We start from the raw sequence: 26577 nt of genomic DNA on the forward strand, positions 1-26577 counted from the left end.
TTCCAAAGTGCCCATTCATTTTCATAGGAACTGGAGTTGCTCAGCACCTCATGTTACCTTTATTTAGGGGCCTAATTTTAGGCACCAAGGCTTGAAAATTTGGACCTCATTTAAGTGTGTTGACATTTTAAAAAATAATTAGCATAAAAGTAAAAGGATTCATTGCATGCCAAGTTGGGAGGATGCAGAAGAGTAGTTATGGCTTGAAATCAATGTGCTTTCCTAAATGTAGTTAACTTCAGGTATGCATTCTGTTGGTTGGGGATCATGTTATTAGAGAAACCCCAAGGTCTCTAGTGTAGCAGAGAGAATCAAACAGTTAGAAGCTGTCTCATCAACTCCCAGAGATCTCCATATCGAGGAAGGGCTCAGTTTTTAACAGGTCACAGCCCTAAAAAGCTGATGTAGTGAGAAGCTGGATATAGATTTTCCACCTCCTTCTCCTCTGATTTAGGGCAGGAAGGTGTAGTATGGAGGAAAATATAATCGACAGAAGCCTTCTCCAATCTCTGATTCAGGGAGGAGGGAACTGTCAAAGTCCACCAAACTCAGCCATTTTCTTTCCTCTGGGAAATATGTATTGATTGGAAATCTAATGCTCAGTTTAATGGCTATCAATTGTTACTGACTTTGCTATTACAGACTGACTGCGATACAAGAATTCACAGCTATTCTTAATAATCTACCCTCTTACAGTGATCGTTTTGCACAGCTTTTATGCAATCTTATATGAAGAATACACTTTGATAAATATTATTTCTAAATGTTTTCTTTCTACTTTCATCTGCTTGTGTCAGGAAGCAGAGAGGACAGACAATCGGCAGGGCAGGACCAGGTGAAGGACGCAAACTAGAAAAAACAAGATATTTTGTCTTAGTTTCTCTCCTCCCCTCTCCTCATCAGCAATTTCAGTTAATTCAGGCTCTTGTTGATTAACCTGAAGTGATAGGGACTGAATCTTGATTGGCTCCCGTAAGCACTATTGGAGTATTAATAATAATTAATAAAATGAGTTTTTAATGCTTTTTAATAAGGAGATTTAAGCAGGCAGCTTGTGGTTTTTACTTCATATTTTTATACGCCAGTGGAAGCCATGCTTTCTGTTCATGATTCATCAGAGTAAAATGTTGCATGAACAAATTGGCCCATAAGTAAAATTTACAACATGGCAGACTTTTGCAGGAAGCATCTCTTTTGTCCAGTTAGCTAGTCACTAGGTCAACCTCTTGAAAGTATTAAGGCTTCATTTACATAGGAGCTATTAGTAGCTTTTGCTTTCTCAAACTAAATATCATGGCTAGGTTTTCAAATTGGGTGTCTAAAGTTAGGTTCCTAAAGTCACAGTTAGACAACTAAATTGAAGTGGCATGATTTTCACAGGTCTTGAGCTGTTGGGATTTGTGAGTGCTCAGCATCTCTTAAAATCAGGCCACTTTGAGATGGATGAATAACATTAGGCACCGACGTTGACAATACTGGGACATATTTAAAAAAAAAATCTCAGTAACTTCTGAGATAGTTGAAACTTTTTTGAATCTCCCCTGTTTCTTCTTTGAGTATGTGTCTTGTGGATCCCACTTCAGGTGTGCATGTGCTTCATGCACATGAGATTGAAGTCTTTTGAATGATCGTGTCCATTGTGTTCTCATGTCCCCCTTCCTGAGGCCATAAAGTGCAGAGTGGCCACAACTGTCCCTCAATTCCCTTGGACATTCAGAATTCTAGATAAGGGAGACTCAGAAAAAGCAGGATAGGAGGACAGGTGGTAGGATCCACATGAATTACAACATCTCATAGAACGTCGGTTACTATAAGATAAGTAACCAGTCTTTCCTCTTTAAGCATTCTGTTCTATTCATTTTTTTTTTAGTTGTTCTGAAAAATGGAATTTCTGTCCCAGATGAAATTCTGGTATTTTAACATTTGGTCTCATCCCAAAATAGGACAAAAAGTCAACATATTGAAGATTTTTGCTGAACAAAATTTTGAAAATATTCAGCTCATAATCTTTTGACATGAAAACTTTGCCATTTTCAATCAAAACAATGTTTCATTTTGAATTTTCCTGTTAAAAACATCAGAAAATATAGTCAAACATTTAAAAAAAATAAAACAACATATTTTTCTGGGAAAATTTTTCAGCCAAACCATTTTGACCAGCTCTACTTACTTCGCAGTATTTATGTGGCTTGTTTACTTTTTTGAGTTTTAGTTTGTCCAATGAAAGCAGACTGGTTACTTCCACCTTCTGGTTCTCACAGCTTAGCAGGATATTGTGGCAACTGGACTTTCAACACTGCAGAGAACTACAGAAATAAAAATACTTGTCATGGGGTGGGGAAGAACAAATTCACAACTAATTCAGATTTGAAGAACTAGTTGAGAGTTTTACAAATACATCAGGGACAAAAGAAATGTCAAAGGCGGTGCAGGGCTTCTGGTAAAGAGGAGATAATGCAAATAACAGAGGAGGACATGAAGAAGGCTAAAATGCTTAATAGGTATATTGCTGTCTTTGTTACAGAAGATGAAGCAAGTAGGAGGCTCAGGAAGATGTATGATAGTTGGAATCTAGAAATATCAGGAATCAGAATTAAGAAGGGTCAGGACAAAATACTTAGTTCCTGTCAAAACTGACAGGCCCCACTTGTGAATTTGCTTCACAAAGGCAGCCAGATCACTCCTTTTAAACACAGTAGTTTTAAAGTGTCAAGTTAAGACACAATTGAAACCAGATCCACTCAGGAACCTTTCAGGTACATAAAATCCTCCCCAGTTTTCCCATGCTTCAGACAGGGCTCGGTGAATAGCTTGTTGAAGTTGTCCCATATAGGACTCCTGCTACTGTTCAGAATATTATTAATCTCTTAATATGGCCTAAATTTGTGTTTGTTCTTTGAATTAGTCACCCAGCTCTTTTGAAGGCATGGAAATGTGATGCCCTTTGAAATCTCTGCAGGAACTTCCTGTCCGCTGCTGTGGTTGGTTTCAGAATCACAGGGCAGCTTTTGCTTTTAAAAAAAATCTGTATATTTGTACCAGCCACATGCATTTCCTGGAAAGAATGCTCCTAGGCTCCTGATATGTGGTCCCTCCTGTAGATTGACCCTGTTCTTTCCTGACTAACACATGACCTTAGCAAAATCTGTTTTCAAAGGCATTTATTTTCTTTTAAAACTTGCATCCTTCAATGACAGTAGCTGCTTTTTAGCGCCATCTGCTGGAATTGTCTCTAATCTCACTAGATACTCATATCTTCACTGCTGTCTGAGCGTTTCAAAACCCAGGTCTAACAGTATTAAAGGGAGTAGCATGGTGGGTGTTCCCAGTTTGGAGAAATTTCTGGTAGGAGCAGTTACTGTGTTGTGTCACTTAGCTATGCTAAGTATTGTCTGATGAATACAAGGCTCAAAATACAATTTTTACAGGAAGTTTAAGAAATTTTCTCACTCCACTTCAATTTTCTCCATGAAATTAATTTCCAGGTTCTTCATGTATGTATGGACTACCTCAATACAGGAACTTGCCAGATCCCAACCTACTAGGCTTTGCCTCAAGATCCCAGAGAAGGTTGTAACATCCCCCTTTCTGAATTAGGTTTTTCCCTTCTTTCCTAACTAGCCACTGTTGGTGTGTCACAGCTAAGGCAGAAAAAAATATGAACATCTAATGTGACCTTCTGAACTGAGACTGTAGTGTATTTCAGTGAAGAAACAATAAACAATGATATGCAAAATCAGAAGAGAGGATCTGCTTTGCAAAACCACTTTAAAACTGCTCATGTCTTCGTAGGCGTTTAACCATAATTACACGATTACGCGCTGCTAATTTTCTTTGTCATAAGCACAAGTTTTGTACATAGGAGTATTGTATAATGTTCGTTTCAGCAACAGGACATGGAAAGAGGCATGAGTAGAGCTGGGATATCACCAAGTCTTCGGTGGGTTGTTGAGCACAAGGTCACGTGTTGCAAAGGGCTGCTCTGCGAACCTGCAACCATCATCATGTGTTCGACTCAACCATTAAGTGTCCATCCAAGTACAGGAGATGGAATTTGTGGTCAAATATCTTTTGCTATCCCATATTGTAGGGATCTGTGGGACTAGAACATGGGCTTGTAGTACCTGGGACAGCTGATGGTTCCACATCACCACTAGGAAGTCATGCAGAGCTAAATCCAAAGATCACTGGGAGATTGGCACCGTAGGAAGTACCACCCAAAAGATCCAGAGTGCCAGCAGCCTTGTAATTAGACCCTCATCAATATTTAACCCTGGAGGGTGGACGTCAGGAGGTGGTGTGTGTCCAAGGCCAGCAGTACTAGTGGCAAGAGTCCAGGGTTCCCTTTCCTAGCAGTTACAGGCTGAGGTGGGGGGCAGGGGAACAGGAACCCAGGCCAACCCTGCTCTACAGGGGTTCCAACCCACGACCTTTCAAACCAATAGTCCATACACGTGACTTCGGGACTGGCACCCTTACTCCAGTTCCCTGGGTCACTTCCTAGCCCTCAGCTTCTGTTCCTCCATCAGCACCATGGGTCTGCCTTGGGATCCTGCTTGACATCCTCGCAGGTCCATCTCTGGAGCACCATCCACTTCTGGCAGCCACTCATGCCCCTGGCTCCCTGCAGTTGAAGGGTCTACAGCAGCTTGGCTGTAAGACCAGGTCCTGGCTGCTTGGAGCCCTGGCAGCTTCTCTGCAGGATACTCCTGCACCCAGCTGCTCTCCTGCTCCATCCACCGAGATTCAGCTGAGCTGTTCCTTTTTGAATGCTCCCTTCACTGGGAGTATGCCCAGCAGAGGTGAGGGGGCCTGGGTTCCTGTGTCCATGGCAGCTCCTTAACCCTCGTGTCATCAGTGCAGGGTTGGTACACCCCGTCACAGTGGACCAGGATGTTCAGGCAATCACACAGACATCTGGCCTGTGGTGATTCTAGCATTGGCCTCGCCTTGCCTGCTGATGGCCAGTCTCTGACCCCAACCTGACTCTTGCCTATCAATCCTGGCTCTAGTGATTGCTCTGATCCCGGCTTGCTGATTATGGCCTTGTGGCTGTCCTTAACTTTGGAACCCCAACCCAGCTGTGACTGCTAAACCAGACTGCCCATGCCCTGGTCCCTTAGACAATTGCCTAAATTTGGAAAGGCTTTTCCTATGCAGGGTGATTAGTGTCCTTCTCCCCTCCCTGTAATGTTTCTGTGATAGACTGTGAGGTAGATTCTACATTGTAATATGTTGGGTGTGTATGTTTAAAAAAATCTCCTTGTTACACTGGATTTTTGTTTACTCCTTATGTTTGTAACCATTTTATTTGTGATTTAACAACTTTGGACACACTGCTGCAACTGTCCTATTTTTTTCAGGTGTGGGGAAATCTATCATATTATCTAGCTTTTGGGAGGGGAAATTGTAGCCGAGGCACTGAACTAGAACTTACAGATTTGGGTTGTCCTCCAAGCCTTGCCACAAACTTCCTGCGTAAGCTAGGACAAGCTCACTAATCCCTCTGTGCCTTCTCTGCCCAGCAGTAAGAGAGATAATAAGGATTCCCTACCTTGCAGAGCTGTTGGGAGGATAAATTCATTAATGCATGTGAAGTGCTCAGATACTACAGTGATGAGCATCATAGAAAACCCTGTTGGTTTTTCTCAAAGGTAATTATAAAAGATTCTTCCCCTTTGCCCGCAGGGTAGGATAGATCCTACTCTTGCCCATAGGGCATAATAGATCACAGAGTTGGAGATGGCTTGTTTTTATTTTCATGATTGCTTTCCCTACCAAATGGAGAAGGTGACTTGAGGCCATTGTACCTCAGTGGTGGGTAGGTGTATGCTACCTACTGAGGTATGGTGACTTAATGGTGCTGTGATTTGAGATCAGCATTTTCCAAACCTACTCACACATAAAGAGTAGAGATTCAAGGATGGAGGAATCTGTTAGTTACTATTGCTGTTGTCGGAGAATAAAAATGACAGGCAGAATTTCCTTTACAAAGCAGAATAAAATAGATATTGACTGGTTTTCCTTTTTATAGTGGCAAGCAGTTATCCTTTGGGCTGAAAATTATTCAGTGAATAATCATGATCAAAGACCTGTTGTGGCTCACTTTTTCTACCCATATGGGAAATAGTGGTGTGTGTGTTAAACTATAGACTCAAATGCTAATCAATATTTCTGTAACACAAACACAAACGTTGTTCTGATTAGAATGCTCACTGCCTGGGCACTTCTATGTAGCCTGCTCTCTTTGAAACCCTGCCTTTTTTCTGACTTCACTTCCTGAATCTGCTGACAACGCTCACTGCCAAGCAAAATACATGTCCACAATGCTGTTGTTTGAAAAATATTTCCTTGCGAGTACAGCTGGGGCAACAAAAAGTTTCTCTCTAAACCTCAGAGAACTGACTCTCTCTTATATGAGCAAGAAATAGTATGCATTAGACAATATGTAATCTCAACATTTAAGCAAATATTGAATTGCTGCATTTTTCCTTCAAGTCTTCCCTTATACTTGTGCCTAGGGATCACTGAGAGACCTAAAAAGCGTGATTAGATTAAAATTTAGCAGAAGTGAATCAATGTAGTGACAGACTTGCAATATTAGAGACTTTTCTCAAAACGGACACTCCCTCTGCATACCCTGTAAGCTTGCCCTACCTGTAGTGGCCTGGTGTCTCAAAACTGACCTCAAGACACCAGCGGGAAACTTTAATACACTGTCCATCCCCTATTCTTCCCTTGGTCCCCTGTGAGACTGCCTACGAGGATGGCAGGTAGGCCAGGATTTGTGGAAATCAGTGGAAATCAATGGAAACTAGGAGTCTAAATACCTTTGAGGATCTTGGCCTCTTGTGCCAGTTGTGATAATGGATTTTGTGATGTGCACACCTGTGTGTCGCAAACTGGACTGAGACAAGCAACTCATTTCACAGGAGCTAGTGAACAACTATCCAACCCTGGACATATTCCTGGTTTTGCTACTACTAATCAAGCTTTTTCCTATGTTATCAAATGTCATTTATGAGATAGTACACACCATAACTGTAACGTTGTGTGTGTGTATTATGATGAATGGGTGGGGCAGTATGTCATGCAGCTGTGTCTAATTAAAATAGAATTTTGGAAATATTTGTTCAGGGGGGAAAAAACCTTACATGGTTAAGTAAAAGCCTCGTTAGTAGGATCTCTTCCATAGCACAACACTGTCAAGAGTTAAACCTATACCTTTGCAGGTAATTAATCTTCTTACCCTGCTTATTTTGCTAGTTGGCACTTGTTAAGTCCCTGCAAAGTCACACCCAGCAATGCTGTGTATTATCCTTTCTATTCCTACATATGGTCAAAATCAACTTACCTTCCGGGATGCTGACATCAGCAAAATGTACTCTTGGCAAACTACAGCATCCTCCCAGTAACCCTTTGTTTGGTAAGTGTTTGTTACAATTTTATGCCTCTGGTAGCTTGAGTTTCTATTTGCTACTAATAACTCCAGCTACCAACACATGTATAATGAGGGAAACATTTACTATAGTCGTATAACTTATAACAATCCATCATGCATATGATTTGATACCCAAGGATCTATAACATGGGCAAAGGATCCCCTTTCAAAGGAAATATATATGTATGCTATACAGGGAAACATATCTTGAGCTCAAGGAGTAGCAAAAAGTTTGTGTGTGTGTCAGTTTCACTACCACTTAATACCAGTATGTATTATGTAGTTTTATTCTGAGATGATGTTAAGCAAGACTGTCACCTTATTTCGTGTTGTACTCACTTATTTGTATTTTAACTAATTAAAGAAAAAACTTTCAGGCAGACTACTATAAAAATATTAATCATTTATCAAAACTATAATGTCTGTAATTAGTGAATTAAACTTTCTGCCTATCTTTTCATAGCATCTGTTATCTCTTAGATATACGGTTTTAAAATCACTCTAAATACATTTATATAAACCAGACCATTTAATTGGATACAGAGCCAGTAAGCTGAAAATCCTGAAATCATAAATTATATTATTTACCACAAAGCTGGGTTTATTTCAGGAGATGAGTTAAGTGACTTTTCTCAGCTACTGCTTATGTTCTTATTCCATTATCAAAAGTATTCTCATACTTTCATTTTTTAAATGTAAATTGAAAATGACAGGTAAATTGTCAATTTCTTTTTTTTGTCCTTTCCAAATGTTTTGCTTTTTATTTACATCCTAATTTTCAATTTATAGCTACCTCTGTTCCCCCATTATGTTAAATTTCCCTAACTTTCATATTGGTCAATACATTTTAGTCAGCAAAAGTGTCTAAAAGGGAAAGGAATTCAAGATATGAAAAGGGGTTATAGAATGATTTTATTGTGACAACATAAATATTAATGAACAAAGACCACCTCTTATCTAGGAATAATTAGACAGCAATGAAGGCACCCATATGAAGGATACATTTTTTGTGAAGTCGCCTACCTTAAAGATATTGTTGGGGATATTATTTTAATATTAAATAGACAGTTACAGTTCAAACTATTCTAGCACAGGGCAATTTGATACAATGGCAAACTCCTCCAAACTGCTTAATTTTTTAAAAGTTATTGTCTACATTGCACTATTGGATTATGGTAGGCAATCCAATCCAAATTAAATCCATAACACTTAAAATGCATAAACTACTTCTGTTTATGTTACAGGGTGTGGTTTTATCTTTCCACTTCTGACACATTCTCCAGGACATCTTGTTACAGTGTAAGTTTAACACTCTCTACCATTTAAAGTTCAGTGTAGGTGATAAAGTCCTGATTTAGGTACTGGCAAAAGTGGGGAAGGAAATGCATTTTTAATACTTTTATATATAATAGAAGCTTTCTGGACTTTTTTCAAAAACAAACATAAAAAAATTATATACTTTATTACAAATGGTAAATTCAGAGTGCTCAAAAAACCCTCATTTACAAACATTACTGGACAGAACACAAACATAAAAATAATTTACAAAGTCATGAAGTAGTTTATTGACATTAATCAGCTTTCATAAAATAAAAAAAAAAATGTACATACACAATTTACTTGAAGGCAGGCAGTATAGTTCAGTTTTTATCAACCTCCCTCCCAGTTGTGTTTTCTTTAAGAGTATTACAGAAAGCAACCTACAGTCTCTATTGCAGTTTAACCTTTAATACTGAATGATCATCGAATGTTAGGTCCATGCAGGTCTTGGTCAATATTAAACAAAGATCTGATGTATCATCTGAGCAGGAACAGCACTTCTCAGAGTGGTGCTGTTTTGCCAATAGCTCAATTGAATGCTCGCCAGTCTTTCCACACATGTGCTTTGTGGGGTGCAAGCAGGACTCAATGCCTCTCAGCCTTTACCATTAGCTTTATGTATCTGCCACTTGTTATGGGTTTGTTTTTTCTGTTGCTCTACCGCAACATCATAGTTCTTTTTTTTCCAAGTCAGTCTCTTCAAAATGTTTGCAACTGTTGTGTTAGCATTAGCTGGCATCCACTGTTGACATGGTTCATGACCTTCTGCTTAAGCTGTGCAACCTGTTCTCTGAGCATGTTGGCAGTGGATGCCAGTTCTGAGTTCTGGGCTTTCAAAGTTTTCACTTTTTCTTCCAATCTGGCAATCCTTTCCAACTTCCTTTTCCGGCATTTGGAGGCTGCAATTCTGTTTCTCATGCGCTTCCTCTCAGCCTTGATCCTCTCCTGTGACTCCATATCAATGGGGGACAGCGGAGGAGTCTCCCCTGGCATTTCAGGTACAGTCTGGGGTTCCTCTTTCAAAGCTTGCAGCCTGGGATGCTGCACTGGCATCGGAGGATTAATATGATGCTGAGGTGGATAGCCTATGTTATTTGCATTGTAGTTAGGTGCTGTGCTTAGTGCACTTGGGTTAAAGTTGCTGAGATTGGCATACACTGGAGGCTCGCTGTGCAAAGTGGTGTTGAAACCATTGTTGCCAGCCATAGAAGAAACAGGTGTCATACCACTGTTAACGGGCTGGGCAGCGGATGTAACACTGGGCATCGTATTCTGGTTGTGTAGCTCTGCCAGTGCCCTCACAAAGCCTTCAGCAAACCCTTCTTGCTCATCAGTAACATTTTTGGGACAGAGAAACTGTGTTGGGGTGGGAGTGGTGGTGATCAAGCCATTGCTGGACTGGATGATGAGCCTTTCCAGTTCAGGAGATGCCAGCTTGAGGAGACCAACATCTGGGGAGGTAAGAATATCAGCATTCTTGTTCCTCAGGTGGGGCTTGAGGTTGCTTGAAGGATCAGCCAGATTTAGAGTCATATTCTGCTTCAGGACTTTAGGATTATTATATCCATAACCACCACTTTCTGGCTGTACAAAGGTAGCATTTAGGGCATCATCATAGAATGTAGGTTCCATCTTTGCAGTCATAGAACACAGTCCACAAAACTGGCTTTAAAGCAATAACAATTAAGCAGCGCCCAACGCGTTTGTTTTTTAAGTCCCGTTCAAAGAAAGTTCACCTTCACTTTAAACTACTACTAATGTAACTCTTTCAACAATGAAAAAGCCTTTTAAAACAAACTATCAGTAAGGATGAACTAAAGTCTTACTTTTGTGGCCACCGTACAAGTGGCTTGAGTGTCTTTCCCCTGTTTCTTCAGGGCTGAACTTTTTCAAACCACAAAAAGAGTCAGTCTGAGAATTGGGTCGCAGAAGTCCTGGGGTCGGGTTCTGGGATCTCGCTCTCGGCTGAGACTCGGGAACGGAGGAGAAATCCAGTCTCTTGCTTTACGGTTTCACTCCGGAGTAAGTGTCCGATGGGCAGGTTCGCCTCTTTCTCGCTCGCTGGGAGGGTCAGAAATCCGGTCACTTTTCTGTCCCCTTCTCCTGCTGCGGGGCTATCTGGGGAGCGCGCTGCAGCGCCCGGCCACTTGTCTGAGCGCTTCCCCGCCGCCTCCCTCTCCGGCTGGCAGTCCCGGGGCTCGCAGCGCCGGACCCCGCGGCGCAGAAGTTGTCCCAAGTACTTTCCCCTCCGCTCTCTGCCCGCGGCAGGCGCCGTCTGGGCTCCCGGGTGCGGAGAAGTTCCCGGGTCTCAGCCGGGGTCCGAGCTGGCCTGGTCGCTGCCGGGAGCCGCAGCAATGCGAGACGCCTGGCCGCTCTGTGTGCCTTGCCCGCCTCTCGGGAGCTGCTCTCTGCGCTGCCGGAGCGGGCCCGCCGCTGCTGCCTGGAGCCTGCTGCACACTCTGAGCCCTTTCCCGGCGTGCAGCCCAACACTTATCAGCGAGCAGTAACCCACCAAAAATAGCCCATGATGTCACCCCGCGGCCTTCCCATTGGCTGCGGCAGCCTCTCAGGGGGGTGGCGGGCCGCTGGCCCGGCCTGTTGCAAATGCGCCGGTCTCCATGGTCACCCCACCCCTAGAAGCTTCTCAGCATCTCGCAGGGCACTGTGGGATGAGGTAATGCTTGTTCTCAGCGCAGGGCATTGTGGGCTGACGTATTGTTTTTGAATATCTGGTTACCCGCTGAAGCGCTCTGGTGGGGTTGGAGGATCTGGGCGGGAAGGGGGAGCCTCCTTAATAGGCAGGCACCAAGTAGTGGAAGGAAGGGGGGTGGGGCAGGCCCACAGAGGGAGACGCTGCCTTGGACACTGGGTGGCTAATGGGGTTTTAGTCAGTCCTGCGGCTTGAGCCTTCACGGTTAAATCTGTTAGCAGGGACTTTGGTTAATCCGGGGCTGCTTGCTCGGACTCTCTTTAGGCCGCTTTCTGAGCTCCCCCCTTCTGGGATGGTACGGTCCTTAAGGTGGCACTATCGTCAGTGCGTGCAGCCGACGGAAGGCAGAAGACAGCTACGGGGAAGGAACCTGAGCCGCACGTGATTCCTCCCCCCGCCCCCGCCGGGCGGGCTACTGGGGGGAGCCGGGGAGCGCGGCGCTTGCGCACGTGCTGCGTGACCCCTGCGCGCTCAGGGGCTGGGCGCAGCGCTCCGTGACCGGGGTGGCGGGGAAGCCGCCGCTGTCCCGGCCGCTCTCGGGGAGGGGAGGCGACCCCCGGCTTGGGGGCTTAGCGGGAAGGCAGCAGCCGAAGCTCCCGCCAGCGCGTGGGTTTCCCTGCGGCCCCGGTTCGGGGCGATGCTCGCCGGTCTCACGCTTCTGACTTTCTCCCGCGTTCAAATCCTGGCCGCTCCCACCTGCGGAGCCTGGCCGGGGCTGAATCCACGTGATTCCCTCTCCCTGTGCAAGCGAGAGACGTGCCTCGCTGGCAGGCGGGAGCCCCCGGTGCGTGGGGGGGACGTGCCAGTGCCTCTCCCCACCTTCCTGCCCCCGCTGTCCGCTGGGCCCTGCCCTCTGCAAGGTGCGCCCTGTCTGGCCTCCCTGGTGCATCCGCTCTCCGAGAAACAGGAGAAAGCGTCGCGTTCACACTGAGCCTTCCCAGCCCCAAAGATCTGCCGCTCTATGCAGGTGCTGACATTGCCATTAAAACATGGCTATAGCCGCTCTACCAATCTCACCAGTTTGTGGGGTGGGTTCATTTGTTAATATGTATCAAGCTCTTCGGAAATAAAAGTGCGAAGTATTATAGAGGCATCACTTCATCACTGGCATGCCACCACCTCCGAGGTGGAACGGAACAGCTGCTTAACAACACACAGCGCCCTAGTCTAGGACAGGAAGTGAAGAAGACTAGTATATCATATTGTGCATAACAGATCCATATTGCTTAGGCACCTAACAAGTAAAACAGTTATAAAAGTTACGTGGCCAAATTATCTGTTGGTGTAAATTGCAACAGCTCTATGGAACTTTGCTAATGTACTCCCCAAGAGAATTTGGACTACCAGGTTGAATCACCTCTTATTATATGTAATACTGCAAGTTATTCATGGATTTGAACAAGTACTAAGTGAAGCATTCCAGTAATATTTTTTGTTCTAGACATAAAAACTCCTTCCATTTCCAAATGGGATTTAAAAGAAAAAATACAAATCCGAAGCAGATGTAAACGTCATATCCCACTATTTTTCTAAATGATCTCCCAGTTTCTTTTTTCAGTTTGAAAATTCTTTTTTCTAGCACCCTCCACTTGAATTTGAGCAGTATATTAACTTGCAAAAGAGCCAGTACTGCTGTTTTTGGAAAGTAACTGGTATACAAATAACATGTGCAGTCTTTGTAGCATCTGGAGTAATAGTTTATAGTGTGAAATTCTAAATCACTCCTGAACATATTGCCTACTATGTGAAGATTCTCTACGTATTGCCACAGTACATGTAACCAAGATATGCCTATGTTCCAGAAAATTTAAATTCTGTGTAGCACATAACTAGAACTCCAACTATTAATTAGTTTAAAAAATCAGTAATATCATTGCATATAAATTAGTCTCTAAATCCATGATCAGCCTGTTCAATGCTAGATACATTCATTTTTAACTTATTTTTTAGCCTTTCCCTGCCTCATCAAAACTACACACAAGATGTTACAAATAAAATTATATTCTATAAAGATACATTTCAGTTTCTCATTTGTCTGTTCAACAATGGGAAATTTTAATTTTACTTACTACCATCTCTTGTGCCATCTTTGTATTCTGTAGTGTCAATGTGCAATTATCAAGTTCTTTAAAGGTTTGTCTACTGTGGGAAATTATTCTGGAAAAAGGGAGAGTGAATTTAAAGCGCTGTAGCTATTCTGAAATCATTCCCCTTGTGGACACTCTTATTCCAGAATAAGAACGCCTTTTCTGGGTTAGCTTAATCCATTATTAAACTAAACCAGAGAGAGGCCCAGATCTGTAAAGGTTTTTAGTTGCCTAATTCCCATTGAAATTAATGGGAGTTAGGCATCTAAATACTTCTAAGCATTTGGGCTAAAGGCACTTCTACTCTGGAATAAGAGTGTCTACATGGGGAACTATTGCACAATAGCTATTCCAGTCAATTTCCTCATGTAGATAAGCTCTAAATCTTAATACAGTAGTGTTAAATACAATTGCAACAATCTTTAATTTGTCCAGGAGCACTATTTTTATCTACCTAACTCTATCTTTGCTGCTAACATTACAAAGCCAAGTTAAGATGTAATGCAAGAATATGGTTAGTGTACCGTTCAGGACTCTATTTGGACAACTTTATCTGTACGAACTGAAAAACAGGTTACTGCTCCATTGGGGTCTGATCCAACTGCCCTGTTATCAATATGAGTTTTCCATTGACTTCAGTGAGTGTTAGTATGGGTTGCTAGTATACTATTGTGGGTTTTTTCTTATTGTTTTTTCATCCACTTCACAGCCAGGCAGGCTTTGACTTCCTTCCGTTCACAAAGATGGAGTTTCAGAACCAGACAGGGTCAAAGTAGGTCATTCCAGTTTTGCTGGGAACAAGTTGCTACCATGGCCTATTGCGAGGGCGGATACCCATCAAACACTAATTATGTTAACTGATACTCATTTAGAGGCTATTTGGTCAGTTGAGCAACACACAGTTAAGCTGGTCATAAAATGCTGAGTATACTTGGACAGCTTTGAAACCAAAGAAAAATTGACATTATTTGTTTCTTTTTCCGTTTGTTTCTTCCTGCTTGTTGCCTGTATATCATTCATCTGAAATGAGTGGTGGCTATCTGCTCAGTAGAAGATTGGTAATCTTGGCTCAGGCCCCATTTGATCAACTGAGATTCATTCAGTACCATGGAACTCAGAGTCTGTCTGTGCTGCAGCTCCCTGCCCTGGTAGACAGATACATACTAGCTCTGCTCAAACTAGTGTACTAAAAATAGCAGTGTGAATGGTGTGGCACAGATGGTAGCACAGATTAGCCACCCAAATAAAAGTCCATCCATTCTTGTGGGTCCATACTTGAGTGGCTAGCCCAACCCTCTGCCTGCGCCACAACATTCACACTTATTTTTAGGGCACTAGATTGAGCAGAGCTTGCACATGTCTGTTTACCTGGGCTGGGAGGCAATCTCCCTGTTGCAGCGTAGACATACCCTCAGAAAATCTGAATCAGAATTAGGCCCCATTGGTGCAGAGATTTTGAGTCTTCATGGCCAGCAGCCACAGAGCTGGGAATTTGGGGTGAATAGATCCCTGAATCAGCTTATTACTTTAGGCCTCCTCCCCCCTTCCTGATCTCCTAAAGTAAATAGTGTAGTGAGATGAAAAAACACATACTGAGCCATTTGTAGATGAAATCCATTTATATGCCTGAGTAAACTTACTTGTGGGTAGGAACTGGAAATTAACTATATATTCCCATTGATGTGACAGGCAGATGCTTTGACCAATGGTAATACAGATTTTGATTTATAGAGATTTCTAATCAATCAATACAAGGCTGCATGAAGCAATCAGATGATCTGAATAATTAAATGGCCTTTTCAGGGGCAAATTAACATATTTCAGACACAGAATGGGTCAGTGACTGTTTTCACTTTTACAGTGAGCCCTTCTTTTTTTTTTTTTTTGGCAACATTCGCAGAAGGAGTCAGGCACTTTGAAAACTTAAATATAAAGCATAGGTTTAAACATTTAGAATTCAGTTGAAATACTGTGTGATTTCACCAATAATTGCCAGCCACCTCCTGAGCTTTGGGTTTATTTTGTTGACCATTTGAAAAGGCAGAAATAGTAGTCTGAACTCCAGTTGCAAGGGAAACAATACTTGTGGAAATAAAATACCTCCTTATAACATGTCTAAAATAAGAAACCTACATTCAAAGTGTCTCTTATTTTTCACCCACCTCTTTCCACATTACTATAGGAGCTTTGAGAATACTTTTTTTTTTCTTGCCTCATCTCTTTAACCTTGAGGCTTTGTTCACCATTACCATCCTTCAGGAAGAGTAAGACTGGGAAACACTGGAGCTTCTCAAGCTGTACCTCAGCTTGAGGAGTGAGAGACTGGGGCTGATGGCTGAAGTCAGGTTTCCTATAAAGCAGGACAGAATGCTATTCCTGGTCTTTGCATTTGAAATGGGCCTATAAAACTGTGGTTTATCAGAATTACAAACACTTGTAGATTAGAGAGACAAGAGTGAGGTAATATCTTTTATTGAACCAACTTCTGTTGGTGAGAGAGACAATCTCTCTTGGTGAGACAGAAGAAGAGCTCAGTGTAAGCTCAAAAGCTTGTCTCTCTCACCAACAATTGGTTCAATAAAATATATTACTTCACCCACCTTGTCTCTCTAATATCCTGGGACCAACACATTTACAACACTGCAAACACTTGTAAATGGTTATCATGTCTTTCTCCTCCATCCCCTATTAGTCACCACTTAGCCAAGCTATACATATTTATCCCTTTTAATCTTGCTTCTTATCAATCCCTTTAGTCTGTCTCTCCACCCCATCATTTGAATGAATCACTGAATTTCCTCCAAATTATGTATTGATGGAATGGAGGGAAATGATGGGTGAGAGAGACAAGGCTGTGAATGGCAAAGTTGGGAGACTTTGCAAGACTTGTTGAGTTACCCCTTGGCCAGGACAGCAACACTGGGCACCAATCATGGTAAGGCAAGTGACATATATAGAGTGTACTGAGGGGAGGTGCAGAAGTTCAGGAATTGAAAACAATGTTTATTTGCTCATTTGCACTTCAGATTTTTTTTCAAGTATTTTGTACAAGTAATTGGAACCTGTAGTATTTATATTTAACAATTAGAAGAAGAGGATTGCCATGGTCATCTCTAGAGTTGATCAAATAATAGTAATCAAAAACAGCTGATGATTTTCCCCATCAGCTATTACATAACATTATTCACTAATATTTCTCCCCTTCCAATCTAGCTCTATAAATGATTGAATAATCACCAAATATATATTAGGGAATATTTTTGTCAATCAATTTATTATTATTATTTATTATTCAACCAGCTGTAGTTATTGCACAATATCCCTTCATTGATATACTGGCTTGGTGAAAGTTAACTGCTATTGTGAATTATTAGAGATGGGTATGAGCCAAAATCCTGGCTCTTAACTCCCCCAAACATGTAGGGTATTCCAGATCTGAATATCATGGCTTTAGTCTCTCTCTTGTTTATTATTTCTGTAGCACCAGAGGTGTGCACAGCAGTTTATGAAACACACAGCTGGACAAAGTCGCTGGCCTGTAGAGCTTACAGTGGGGGATAGATGTACTACAGAAAGTAAGGCTGGCAGAATAGCAGTTGATCAGCAATGGGAGTCCAGAGAAAGAAGCGGGTTTAAAGGTGAGATATAAAGGAAGAGTGGGAGGATATGTGACATATGGGAAACAGAAGGCTGTTTCCAGCCTGGCGGGCAGGCAGCATGAAAAAAAAATCTATTATTTATAACATACAAATAGAAATATACAAATACAGTTGGGGTGGGGGGCAGATGAATACACAGCCTTGAAAGATATTTAACTGGCTTGAGGAAAAAGAGCAACTCTGGAAACTTCATTCAGGCTTGACTGAATTCCATTTCCATTGTGGAGCACCAAGCTTCATAAGTGCCATTGTGTTTCAAGGTCTGGCTTGTTAACATTTCCAAAAAATGTGTTTCAATGGCACATTTTCTCCATAAGTAATGACAACAAACACTATTGATTTGATTTATCTGATATGACTGAAAACTTCTGATTAACGAGGGTTAACAATTCAGAGCCCTTGATAAGATAGCCTTCCTTTTCAAAGCCATTTGATTATGACCCCAGAAAGGCTCTGGAATGCTTGTATTTTTAATTAATAAACAACCTGGCTTCCTATCAAAGCTGAAGCCTCACACTATATCAGCAGCTGTTGGAGCAGCAGGGCTCCTGGCACAGAGGAAAGACAGCACAGGAAAGGAAATGACTCTGTGTGAGACCAGAAAGGCACAAGTGTAAAGGACTGTATAGGGAATTTGTAATGAGTTTTGGAGCCTTTCATCAGTAGGTTATGGGTTCAAATAAGGACCCAGGTTGTTACTGAAAATCATTATTCATTACCATCTGACAGTTGTAAAGTGTCCTGTATGAAATGGTTTGGTGGTATCAATCTAGCTTTTAAAGAATTGGTGTCCACACCACAGAACTCTTACTCACAGCTGGCACTGTTGTTGGCCATCAGTAGTAAGTAAGCCTTTTAGAATGGCCCTGGAGATGGAGCAAATTCGCAAAGCTCTGTAGGAAGCCTTACATGGTGACTGCCCATGCAGTACATATGGGAAATTTCAGTCTTCGTGGCAAAGTAATTTTTTTCTGAGGTCAGTTTGCAGGAGATATAGGAGTTACTGAATGGCTAAGAAAGAGGAGGACATGGAGTGGCTAGGATGATATTTCAGAGAAGATGCAGGGACAGACAATACCATAGACTGAGAATTGGTATTGGCATCACCCTGGGAATCTTATGGATTGTACAGCAGGTACAAAATGGTGGGCAGGGAGAAGTGGGCAGTGCACTTAGATGCTAGAGGAAGTGCAGCACAAACAACTAGCAGTGCCTTTGGCCAATGCACTGGTTAGGTTGAGAGGACACTTTGTTTACTCAGTCCTTTGGGAATGCACAAAATATATTAAAAAATACATGTTTAGTACATCAGGAACATCAAGAGGAGATCAAGTGTACTTTAGGATGAAAGAACAAAGCTAACAGTGCACAAGCCAAAGGCTGTGATAGATGCTATTTGAGATTCAGCTGTTCTATATTTTAGGGAGTATAACTGGAAAGAAACATTCTGAACAAGGCTGCACAGTATGCAGAGATCTGGGTACCATCTGTAATGTGCACATATTTGGTGAGACTTCGATTCAGCCAGAAGTTGGCCATAGAGCCAGCTAAGCCATATGAGAGAGCGTAAACATGAATGTGGTAACAGCTAATGATGTGACCTAGCTTTGTTCCCTTTGGCACATGTTGGGCTAATGTTTTTCCCTTCTCCAAAACCATTGCAGTATAGGAAAAGGTGTGTAGCTGGCAAGTTAGCAAGCTCAGGCGTAAATGTTCAGGGTGTGGATGTTTACAACTTGTTGCCAGGTGCTTCAAGTAGCCATCTAGGTCAAAGATCCACCAAATTCAGCCACAGCCGATGATAATAATAATAATAAATCTTATCTTTTATTTATTGTATTTATTTATAGAGCATCTATCACTGTATCAGTTAGGGGGATGTGAAGATGTATATCTATATCTAACCTTTAAAAACAGCCATAAAAATTCAGAAGGCCAGGCAAAAATCTGTTCACCTACCTACCTATTCCAAAGTGATGGTAATGAATAAAGTAATTTTCTTTTACTCACCTGTCTAAAAATAAGTTCTTACCCCACTAAAGTGGGTGAGTAGAATTGAGGCTAGAGTAAGGGACAGGACTTAGAAGCTCTGGGTTCTATTCTCAGTTCTGTCAATGACTTGCTGGGTGACCTTGGTCAAGTCATTTCCTAACTCCATGCCTCAATTTCCCCATCTGTGAAATGGGGCTAGTGTTACTGACCTCATTTGTGAAGCGCTTTGAGATCTATGGATGAAAAGTGCTATATAGCAGCTAGGTATTATTATTAGTATAGAAATGCCTAAAGATTGACTCCAGTTGCCACACGGAAGGTGTGGAATTCAGACTGGAGGAAGGGGGTTCACATTATTAAAAAGCTTGAGAACCGTTGCTCTATACCACTATGGGAATGGCATACCTGGCTTCTCAGTGGTATAAAACCTTTGCTTCTAGCCCCATTGGATTGCAGGTATCATAATGTGTTATTTATACTTCAATCTTGCATTCCTTTTTTTTTTTTTTTTTGGGCACTTATTCAGGACTGAATACAGCAAGTGCTGGATCTCAGACCAGTGTCATTTACAATTGTCGATCCTCCAGTGGAATCCTCATCATTGGAGATTTTTAAGAACAGGTTAGACAAAGACCTGTCAGGAATGGTCTAGGAATATGTGGTCCTGCCTCAGCACAGGGGGCTTGAGGTCCCGTCCCTTCCAGTCCTACATTTCTATGATTCTATGATGGTTCCTTGTGACAGAGTTCTGAGAACCAGAAGTTGGACCAGCACTCTGGTCACTGTATATCTAATTACCCTCCCCCCCAGGAGGAAAGGAATGACTAATTACTAGATCAGCCTGGACTGGAGAGAGCTAAGGGATTAATTAGCTTGTTAACTGCAAGAGTAGAAGCAGAGAACAGGAAGGAAAGGCAAATCTCAATCTCTTTTCTTTCTTATGATTGTATGACACTAAATAAGAATTGCTGCATGGGACTTTGACACAGTGGAGAATGATGAAACACAAATAAAGTACATAGGAGTGATCACAGAGTGGAGGCCTCAGAGCCATTTAAAGGAGAAGACAGGAGTGGTGGGCTGTGCTGTCACTTCTGCAATGTAATTCCCAGAAATTTGCCTACTACCTTGGGCAGCTTTATTATTTTGAGCATTTCTATTTGTATTAATGTGTGTTGCAGAATAATAATCCTTTGCACTCATATAGCATCTTCCATGAGAGGATCGCAAGATGCCTTGCAGAGGTTAATGAATTTCTCCTGGCAAAAGAGGTAGGTATTATCTCAAGTTCACAGATGGGGAAACTGATGCATAGAGAAGCTGAATCCTGATCAAGGTCACACACAGACAGTCTCTTGGCAACTATTAAAAGAATTCAATAATCATAATGCCCACTCCCATGCCTTAACCACAAGATACCATGAGAAACACAGCAACTCAAGTGTAAGCGCTGCAGGGCAGAGGCCAGGTTTCCCATATATCTGTACAGCGGAGCCTTGTTCCTCATGTCCGCCTCTGGATGCTCCCCAAACACATAGACTAATAACGTTTTAACAAGCCCTGGGGCAGATCCGCAGCTGGTGTAAATCAGTGGCAGTCATTGAAGCGCCACTGAAATCAATGGCGCGACTCCAATTTCCCCCAACAGAGGATCTGGCCCCAAGAGACTTATTCAGCCATTGGACAGTGAATTTCAATACTTCTCATTCATCCGCGTTTTGAAGTTGCTTCTAACACACCTTGACCGTAGCCAGCGGCAAATCGGTCCGCGTTTCAGCCGAATAAAGGCCCTTCTCAGGACGGCGTGTTGTGTAAATAAAGCTGCAGCCCTTCCCTTTGCCCCAACAGGGTGCCACTGGGGTTAATGTGAAGCCTGGAAAGCGCAGGGCGTGGGAGCAGCCTGCCCGCGTTCACGTTCTGTCCTGCTGCGCAGCATTGCAACAGCCCAGCCTCGCTGCGCCCCTGCACGTCCTGTAAACACGGCTCCGCGCTGGCAGAACAATGCCCGTCTCTGGGCAAGGGTAACCGTGGGTGTTATTTAACGTCCAGAGAGTCTGAAAAACAAGACCAGTTCCCCTTAGAATGGTGCCACTTTCCAGGCTCCCGCCAAACAGCCCAACGCCAGAGGATATGTGTGTATCAACAGTCACCAGAGGGTTAGAGTTGTAGGGGGGAGACCAGAGAGGAAAAGCCCATGGAACTCTATGTCAATGTAGCATCCATCAATATCCATCAATCTCTTCAGGGCAGCTCTGGTTACTGTCCTCCAACCCGGGGCTGTAGTGACATGAGTGAATACACTTTGGTAAACATATAATAATCTTTGAAGTGAACAGTGTCCCATCTGAAAACGAGCCTTTTGGTGACCCGTGCATAGTGTTTTTTGTAGAGTTAGGTGGGGGAATCTAGCCAGGGGCAAGACACCTTTAAAAGTATTTATGATGCAAGTGAAAGTAAAGTGTATTTTGGTGAGTACCAAAATCCCCTGTGGCTTTTTGTTGAGTGTTGTCCCCACAACTGGTGGTATAAAAACAGCAGAAAAGTTGTCATCAAAGTTTAACTTTTCCCCCCTCAGGTTGAGCTGTTGTCACACTTATTTTAGCGTCCTGCAGATTAAAAACAATGTATTTAATTTGTTTGTTTTGTAATATTTTTTATTTTCTCTGCTGTGCCCTCCCTGTATTGGCTGTATATATTTGCTCTTCCTCTAGTGTTGTTTTTATACACACTGAGCACTTTCTTAGGCGGGTGTCTTCCACGCCAAATGAGGGTGTTTCCAATTCTTATGGGAGTTTCCCCTTCCTCCATGCACAGCGGCTGGGCAGTCCACTGCTGGGAACAATAGAGAGGAACATCAACAGCCTTGGTAAAGCTTAATTGATAGATGTACGTTAACTCTAGAACTGTGTGACACCAATAGCTGCCCAAATACAGGACAGCTGTTTGTGTTTTCTTGGTGTTCCAGTTACACAGGTTTAGACATAGTGTGCACTTAAAATTTAGGCATTTGGGCCCAGGTCCAACATAGTACTTAAGCTCCAACTTCCACTGCATTCAGTGTAGCCTAAATACTTTTGTGGATCTGGGCCTTTATTGACAGTGGACCTGAAAAAGACTAGAACTGTAGCCTACTAATTAATGTCTTATATAACATTTACAAAAATCACACATTTACAAAAAGTAACCTGCCTCTGTGTAAACAAGTATTTGAGTAACAGGGACACCTAGAGAATGGATATCTATATCTATCTATATCTATATATCCATTCTCTAGGTGTATATACCTTTGAAATGTATATACCTTTGAAATTTAAAGATGAATAATTGTTCCTAAAATGTTAAAATGAAAAATTGGGAATAAATTAGCCAGACAGAAGGTTTTAATTAATTATATACAGAACCTATATATATGATGCCTACCTACTAGTGGTGAAATAATATTGGCTCCATTGAAGTCAAGGGCAAAACTGCTATTCACTTCACTAGGTACAGGATTTTATCCAATTGAAAGCATATAGATACAGTCAATTTTTTGAAAGCATCCAAGATACCTAAATAAGTGGTCAGATTTTCAAAAGAGTTCAGCTGCAAGAAACACTTTCATTTTCAATATCTGCATTAGAATTTCTTTTCACAAGACTCGGGGTATTAACTCTTGTATCCTGGCCAAAATTCCAACCTAGAAAGAATGTATCATCTAAATTCCGCTTTTGGTTTCGTTTGTATCAGGTATCCTTTGGTGTAGCGTTGCTGTGTTCTATTAAAACAATCACTGTGTTAAAGACCTTGGGAATCACCTGGATGGAAGAGATTGTATACAACTTAGACAATCATACCATCTCAGGGAAAACCCAGAGTACAATAATCAGAAACAATTAGGAACAAGACATCAAAGGGTCTCACTGTGAGTCCCAAGAGGAAAATACAGCTTACGTTTGTTTTGATGTTGTCTTACATAAAGTTAAAGATGTGGGGTGTGTTCTAGGTCACCACCGCAAGAGGTGTGCACTTAAGACAACACAATCACAGACTCCAAGGCTTCCCTGTGGTTTATTTTGGTTGTAGGGCCGTGAAGATAAGACACATAACTGTACCATATACATGGTGGTGCTATCCATCTGATAAATTGCACTAACCATGCACCTTTGACCACCTTGCCTACACTCTGTCTGCTAATCTATTTCCACCAAGACTACTCCTAGCATTCCAAACCCTTGAGAAGCTTTAAAAAAACACTCACAAAAATGTTTTTCTTTCTCCAAACATGGAATTCTCCCTCCAAATCATTCTGGTCTGAGGCACAGGATGGGTAACTTTCATTCCTGAACCAGTGACAAGTTTGAGGCCCAATATCTTGTGACCCTTCAGGGCTAAGTATGGGGGATTTATCCCATTGGGAGTCTGAGAATCCCCTTCCTTTCCAATGAGAGGACACATTTATTTATAATTCTGATATCTCACAATCCATTGGTCCTTTAATTTGTAATATTGTTTTAGATAAGAGTAATTCTAGATAATTTTTAGAAGCTTTTACTGTGTTAGGCCTTGGCTATATTGGGAAAATGCAGCATGTTATAAAAGGATTTAAACTTGATTGTTTAAAAATGTGTTAGCTGATTATGGCTAATCCACCTTTGCCACCACGGCTAAATCATTGTTTAACATCACTTATTAAAATCTACACAAGCTGCTAAATCATGTTTAACAGGTTAACTTATATGTTTTAAACAATATGTTTGCTAATATAATACGTTTCCCCAATACTGTAGAGAGTTTCAAGAAAGTGGAACCCATCCCTATACTCTACTAGGCATGGAGCATTAGCCAGGAATCTTGCTCTTGCAAGAGGCCTTTTAATTTTTCAGATATGATCTTAGCTTAGCAGCTACAGTGCTTTCCCCTCTGGAAGGCCTGCACACCTGATCTCAAGATTCTAAAGAAGTATGAGTAAGAGAGTAGTACAGTGGTGGTGGAGGGATACAAGGTATAATACCAGCAGATTTTTAGAGTTTTGGTAGCAGATGGGACCAGATCCTCAAAGGTATTTAGGCTCCACCTAACTTCTAGTGATTTCAGTGGAAGTTAGGAGCCTAAATACCTTTGAGGATCTGGGCCATTGTATCTAAAATTGTTTTCTTGTAATAAGATTTCTTACATGGTGGTGACTCCATCATGGTGTAATATAAGCATGTTCTAGATACTTGTTTGGTATGGGCTACATAACTCTCTTGTGGCCTTGACCCTTATGAGTAATGTACTCATCCTAAGAAAATGCAAGCTAAAAAACCTTTACACTGCACCATTAGGTTCCTACTTTCTCTTCTTTTCCAAGTTCTGATAGTGCTTGTGTACACAACAACAAAAATGAAGCACACACCTTGCAGCTAATGGATCTAATTGAAAATGAAAGAAAAACAGCATGAAGACAGCGTGGCTTTTACTTCGCAGCTCCCCACCGGCCCCAGCTATGCTACTTTGGGCAATGTATAGAGCAGGGGTAGGCAACCTATGGCATGTGTGCCGAAGGCGGCACACGAGCTGATTTTCAGTGGCACTCAAACTGCCCGGGTCCTGGCCACCGGTCAGGGGGGCTCTGCATTTTAATTTAATTTTAAATGAAGCTTCTTAAACATTTTTAAAACCTTATTTACTTTACATACAACAATAGTTTAGTTATATATTATAGACTTATAGAACGAGACCTTCTAAAAACGTTAAAATGTATTACTGGCACGCGAAACCTTAAATCAGAGTGAATAAATGAAGACTCGGCACACCACTTCTGAAAGGTTGCTGACCCCTGGTAGAGGATGGGGACTGGAACATGGGTCTCCTACAGGGGTGCCCTAACAACCAGACTCCAGAGATATTTACACACTGTCTGCCTCTCTGGCCCAAAGATTGCTCCACTATGGAGAAATACTTTGGGAGAAATATGACAGGTTTCAGAGTAGCAGCCGTGTTAGTCTGTATCCGCAAAAATAACAGGAGTACTTGTGGCACCTTAGAGACTAACAAATTTATTAGAGCATAAGCTTTCGTGGGCTACAACCCACTTCTTCGGATGCATCCGAAGAAGTGGGTTGTAGCCCACGAAAGCTTATGCTCTAATAAATTTGTTAGTCTCTAAGGTGCCACAAGTACTCCTGTTATTTTTTGGGAGAAATAGTCATTGGGCCAGAGAGGGGGGGGGGGGGGGGGGAAGAGAATCCCTCTGAAGTCTGCTGGTTAGGGCATCCACAGCGGACATCCAGGGTCCAGTTCCCCTCCTCCAGTCACTCTTTTGTTATTTATTCACAGGGGAACAGCTTCATCAGGAGAGACTGCCCCTCTTCAGCATATCCCATAACTCAGCAGTGAGAGCATCCTCCTGAGGGGTGGGAGACCCTGTGTTCAAATCTTTTCTCCCCTTCTAGCAGAGAGAAGGGAATTGAACTAGGGTTTGCCACATCTCAGGCAAGTGCTCTAACCACTGGGACAAAAACTATAAGGTCAGCAGTGCACCCCCCACCCCTCGGCTGCCAGATTTTGAACAGCACCCGAGCTGGTAGGTGGTCTCTGAGCATGCCTGTCAGATTGGGCCCTACTTAGACAGCTGAGTGCCTGTCTTCTCTGTTTGTGACTTGCTGTGGGACTTGGGCAGGAGATAGGCATCTGGATGCCTCGAGTGAGGCAGCAGTGCCTCTGCCAGAGGCAGAAACGTACAGGGAGAAACTTACAGAGGCAGAAATCTACAGGGCTGAACAGAAGTCTTGTGACTCACCCTGGAGCTGAAAACTGGGACTCTAGGTGCCTAAACCCAAGATTAGGTTGCCTGAGTCTAGGGTTTAGATACCTACGTACCTTGGTGGATTAGAGCTGAAGTGTTTTGAAAATCTGTCATAATACTTAATTTTGAAATATTTCATCAACAATTTCATGAAAAATGTGAACAAAGGGAAAACATCCCCCCCCCCCAAACTATAATTATTCTTAACCAGCTCTAATTTTAAGGCAGTTAGGACAAGATTTTCATATTTGCTAAAGCTAGATGCTGAAATAAATGGCCTGCTTTTCTGATTGGATGAGGATCTTGCAGCTCCTGTTAAAATCAATGGAAACTACAGTTGCTCAGTGCCTCTGGAAATCTGGGTGGCTAAATATAGATTAAGATGCCTGACATTCAGCACCCACTCTTGAAAATTTTGGCTTGACTGCCTTAAAATGTAGCATTAAAATGACATGCTGTTCTCCCACCAGTCATCTGCTTTCCCAAATTTGAAAATGAGCTTTTAATTAATTAAACTTCCCTGCTTCCTAAAGGTGGTGAGGGCCTAATTCAATAATATTGTAAAGTGCTTTGAGATTCTCAGATGGAAGGAGCCAGAG

The 26577-nt window shown here is 42.2% G+C and overlaps 1 protein-coding gene across 1 annotated transcript; it reads right to left on the reverse strand.

The window, feature by feature from the left end:
* Positions 1–8439: 8439 nt before the first annotated feature.
* On the reverse strand, positions 8440–10894 carry JUN (Jun proto-oncogene, AP-1 transcription factor subunit). Its single transcript, XM_065409411.1, has one exon. It carries the CDS (start codon positions 10403–10405, stop codon positions 9461–9463), a length of 945 nt encoding a protein of 314 aa, XP_065265483.1. The 5' UTR covers positions 10406–10894; the 3' UTR covers positions 8440–9460.
* Between the last annotated feature and the right edge of the window lie 15683 nt (positions 10895–26577).

Source organism: Emys orbicularis, chromosome 8, assembly GCF_028017835.1.
Source record: "Emys orbicularis isolate rEmyOrb1 chromosome 8, rEmyOrb1.hap1, whole genome shotgun sequence".
NCBI classification, from domain to species: domain Eukaryota; kingdom Metazoa; phylum Chordata; order Testudines; family Emydidae; genus Emys; species Emys orbicularis.

Excerpts from the sequence above, each read along its gene's own strand:
- JUN (XM_065409411.1), bottom strand. The coding sequence starts at position 10,405 with ATGACTGCAAAGATGGAACCTACATTCTATGATGATGCCCTAAATGCT.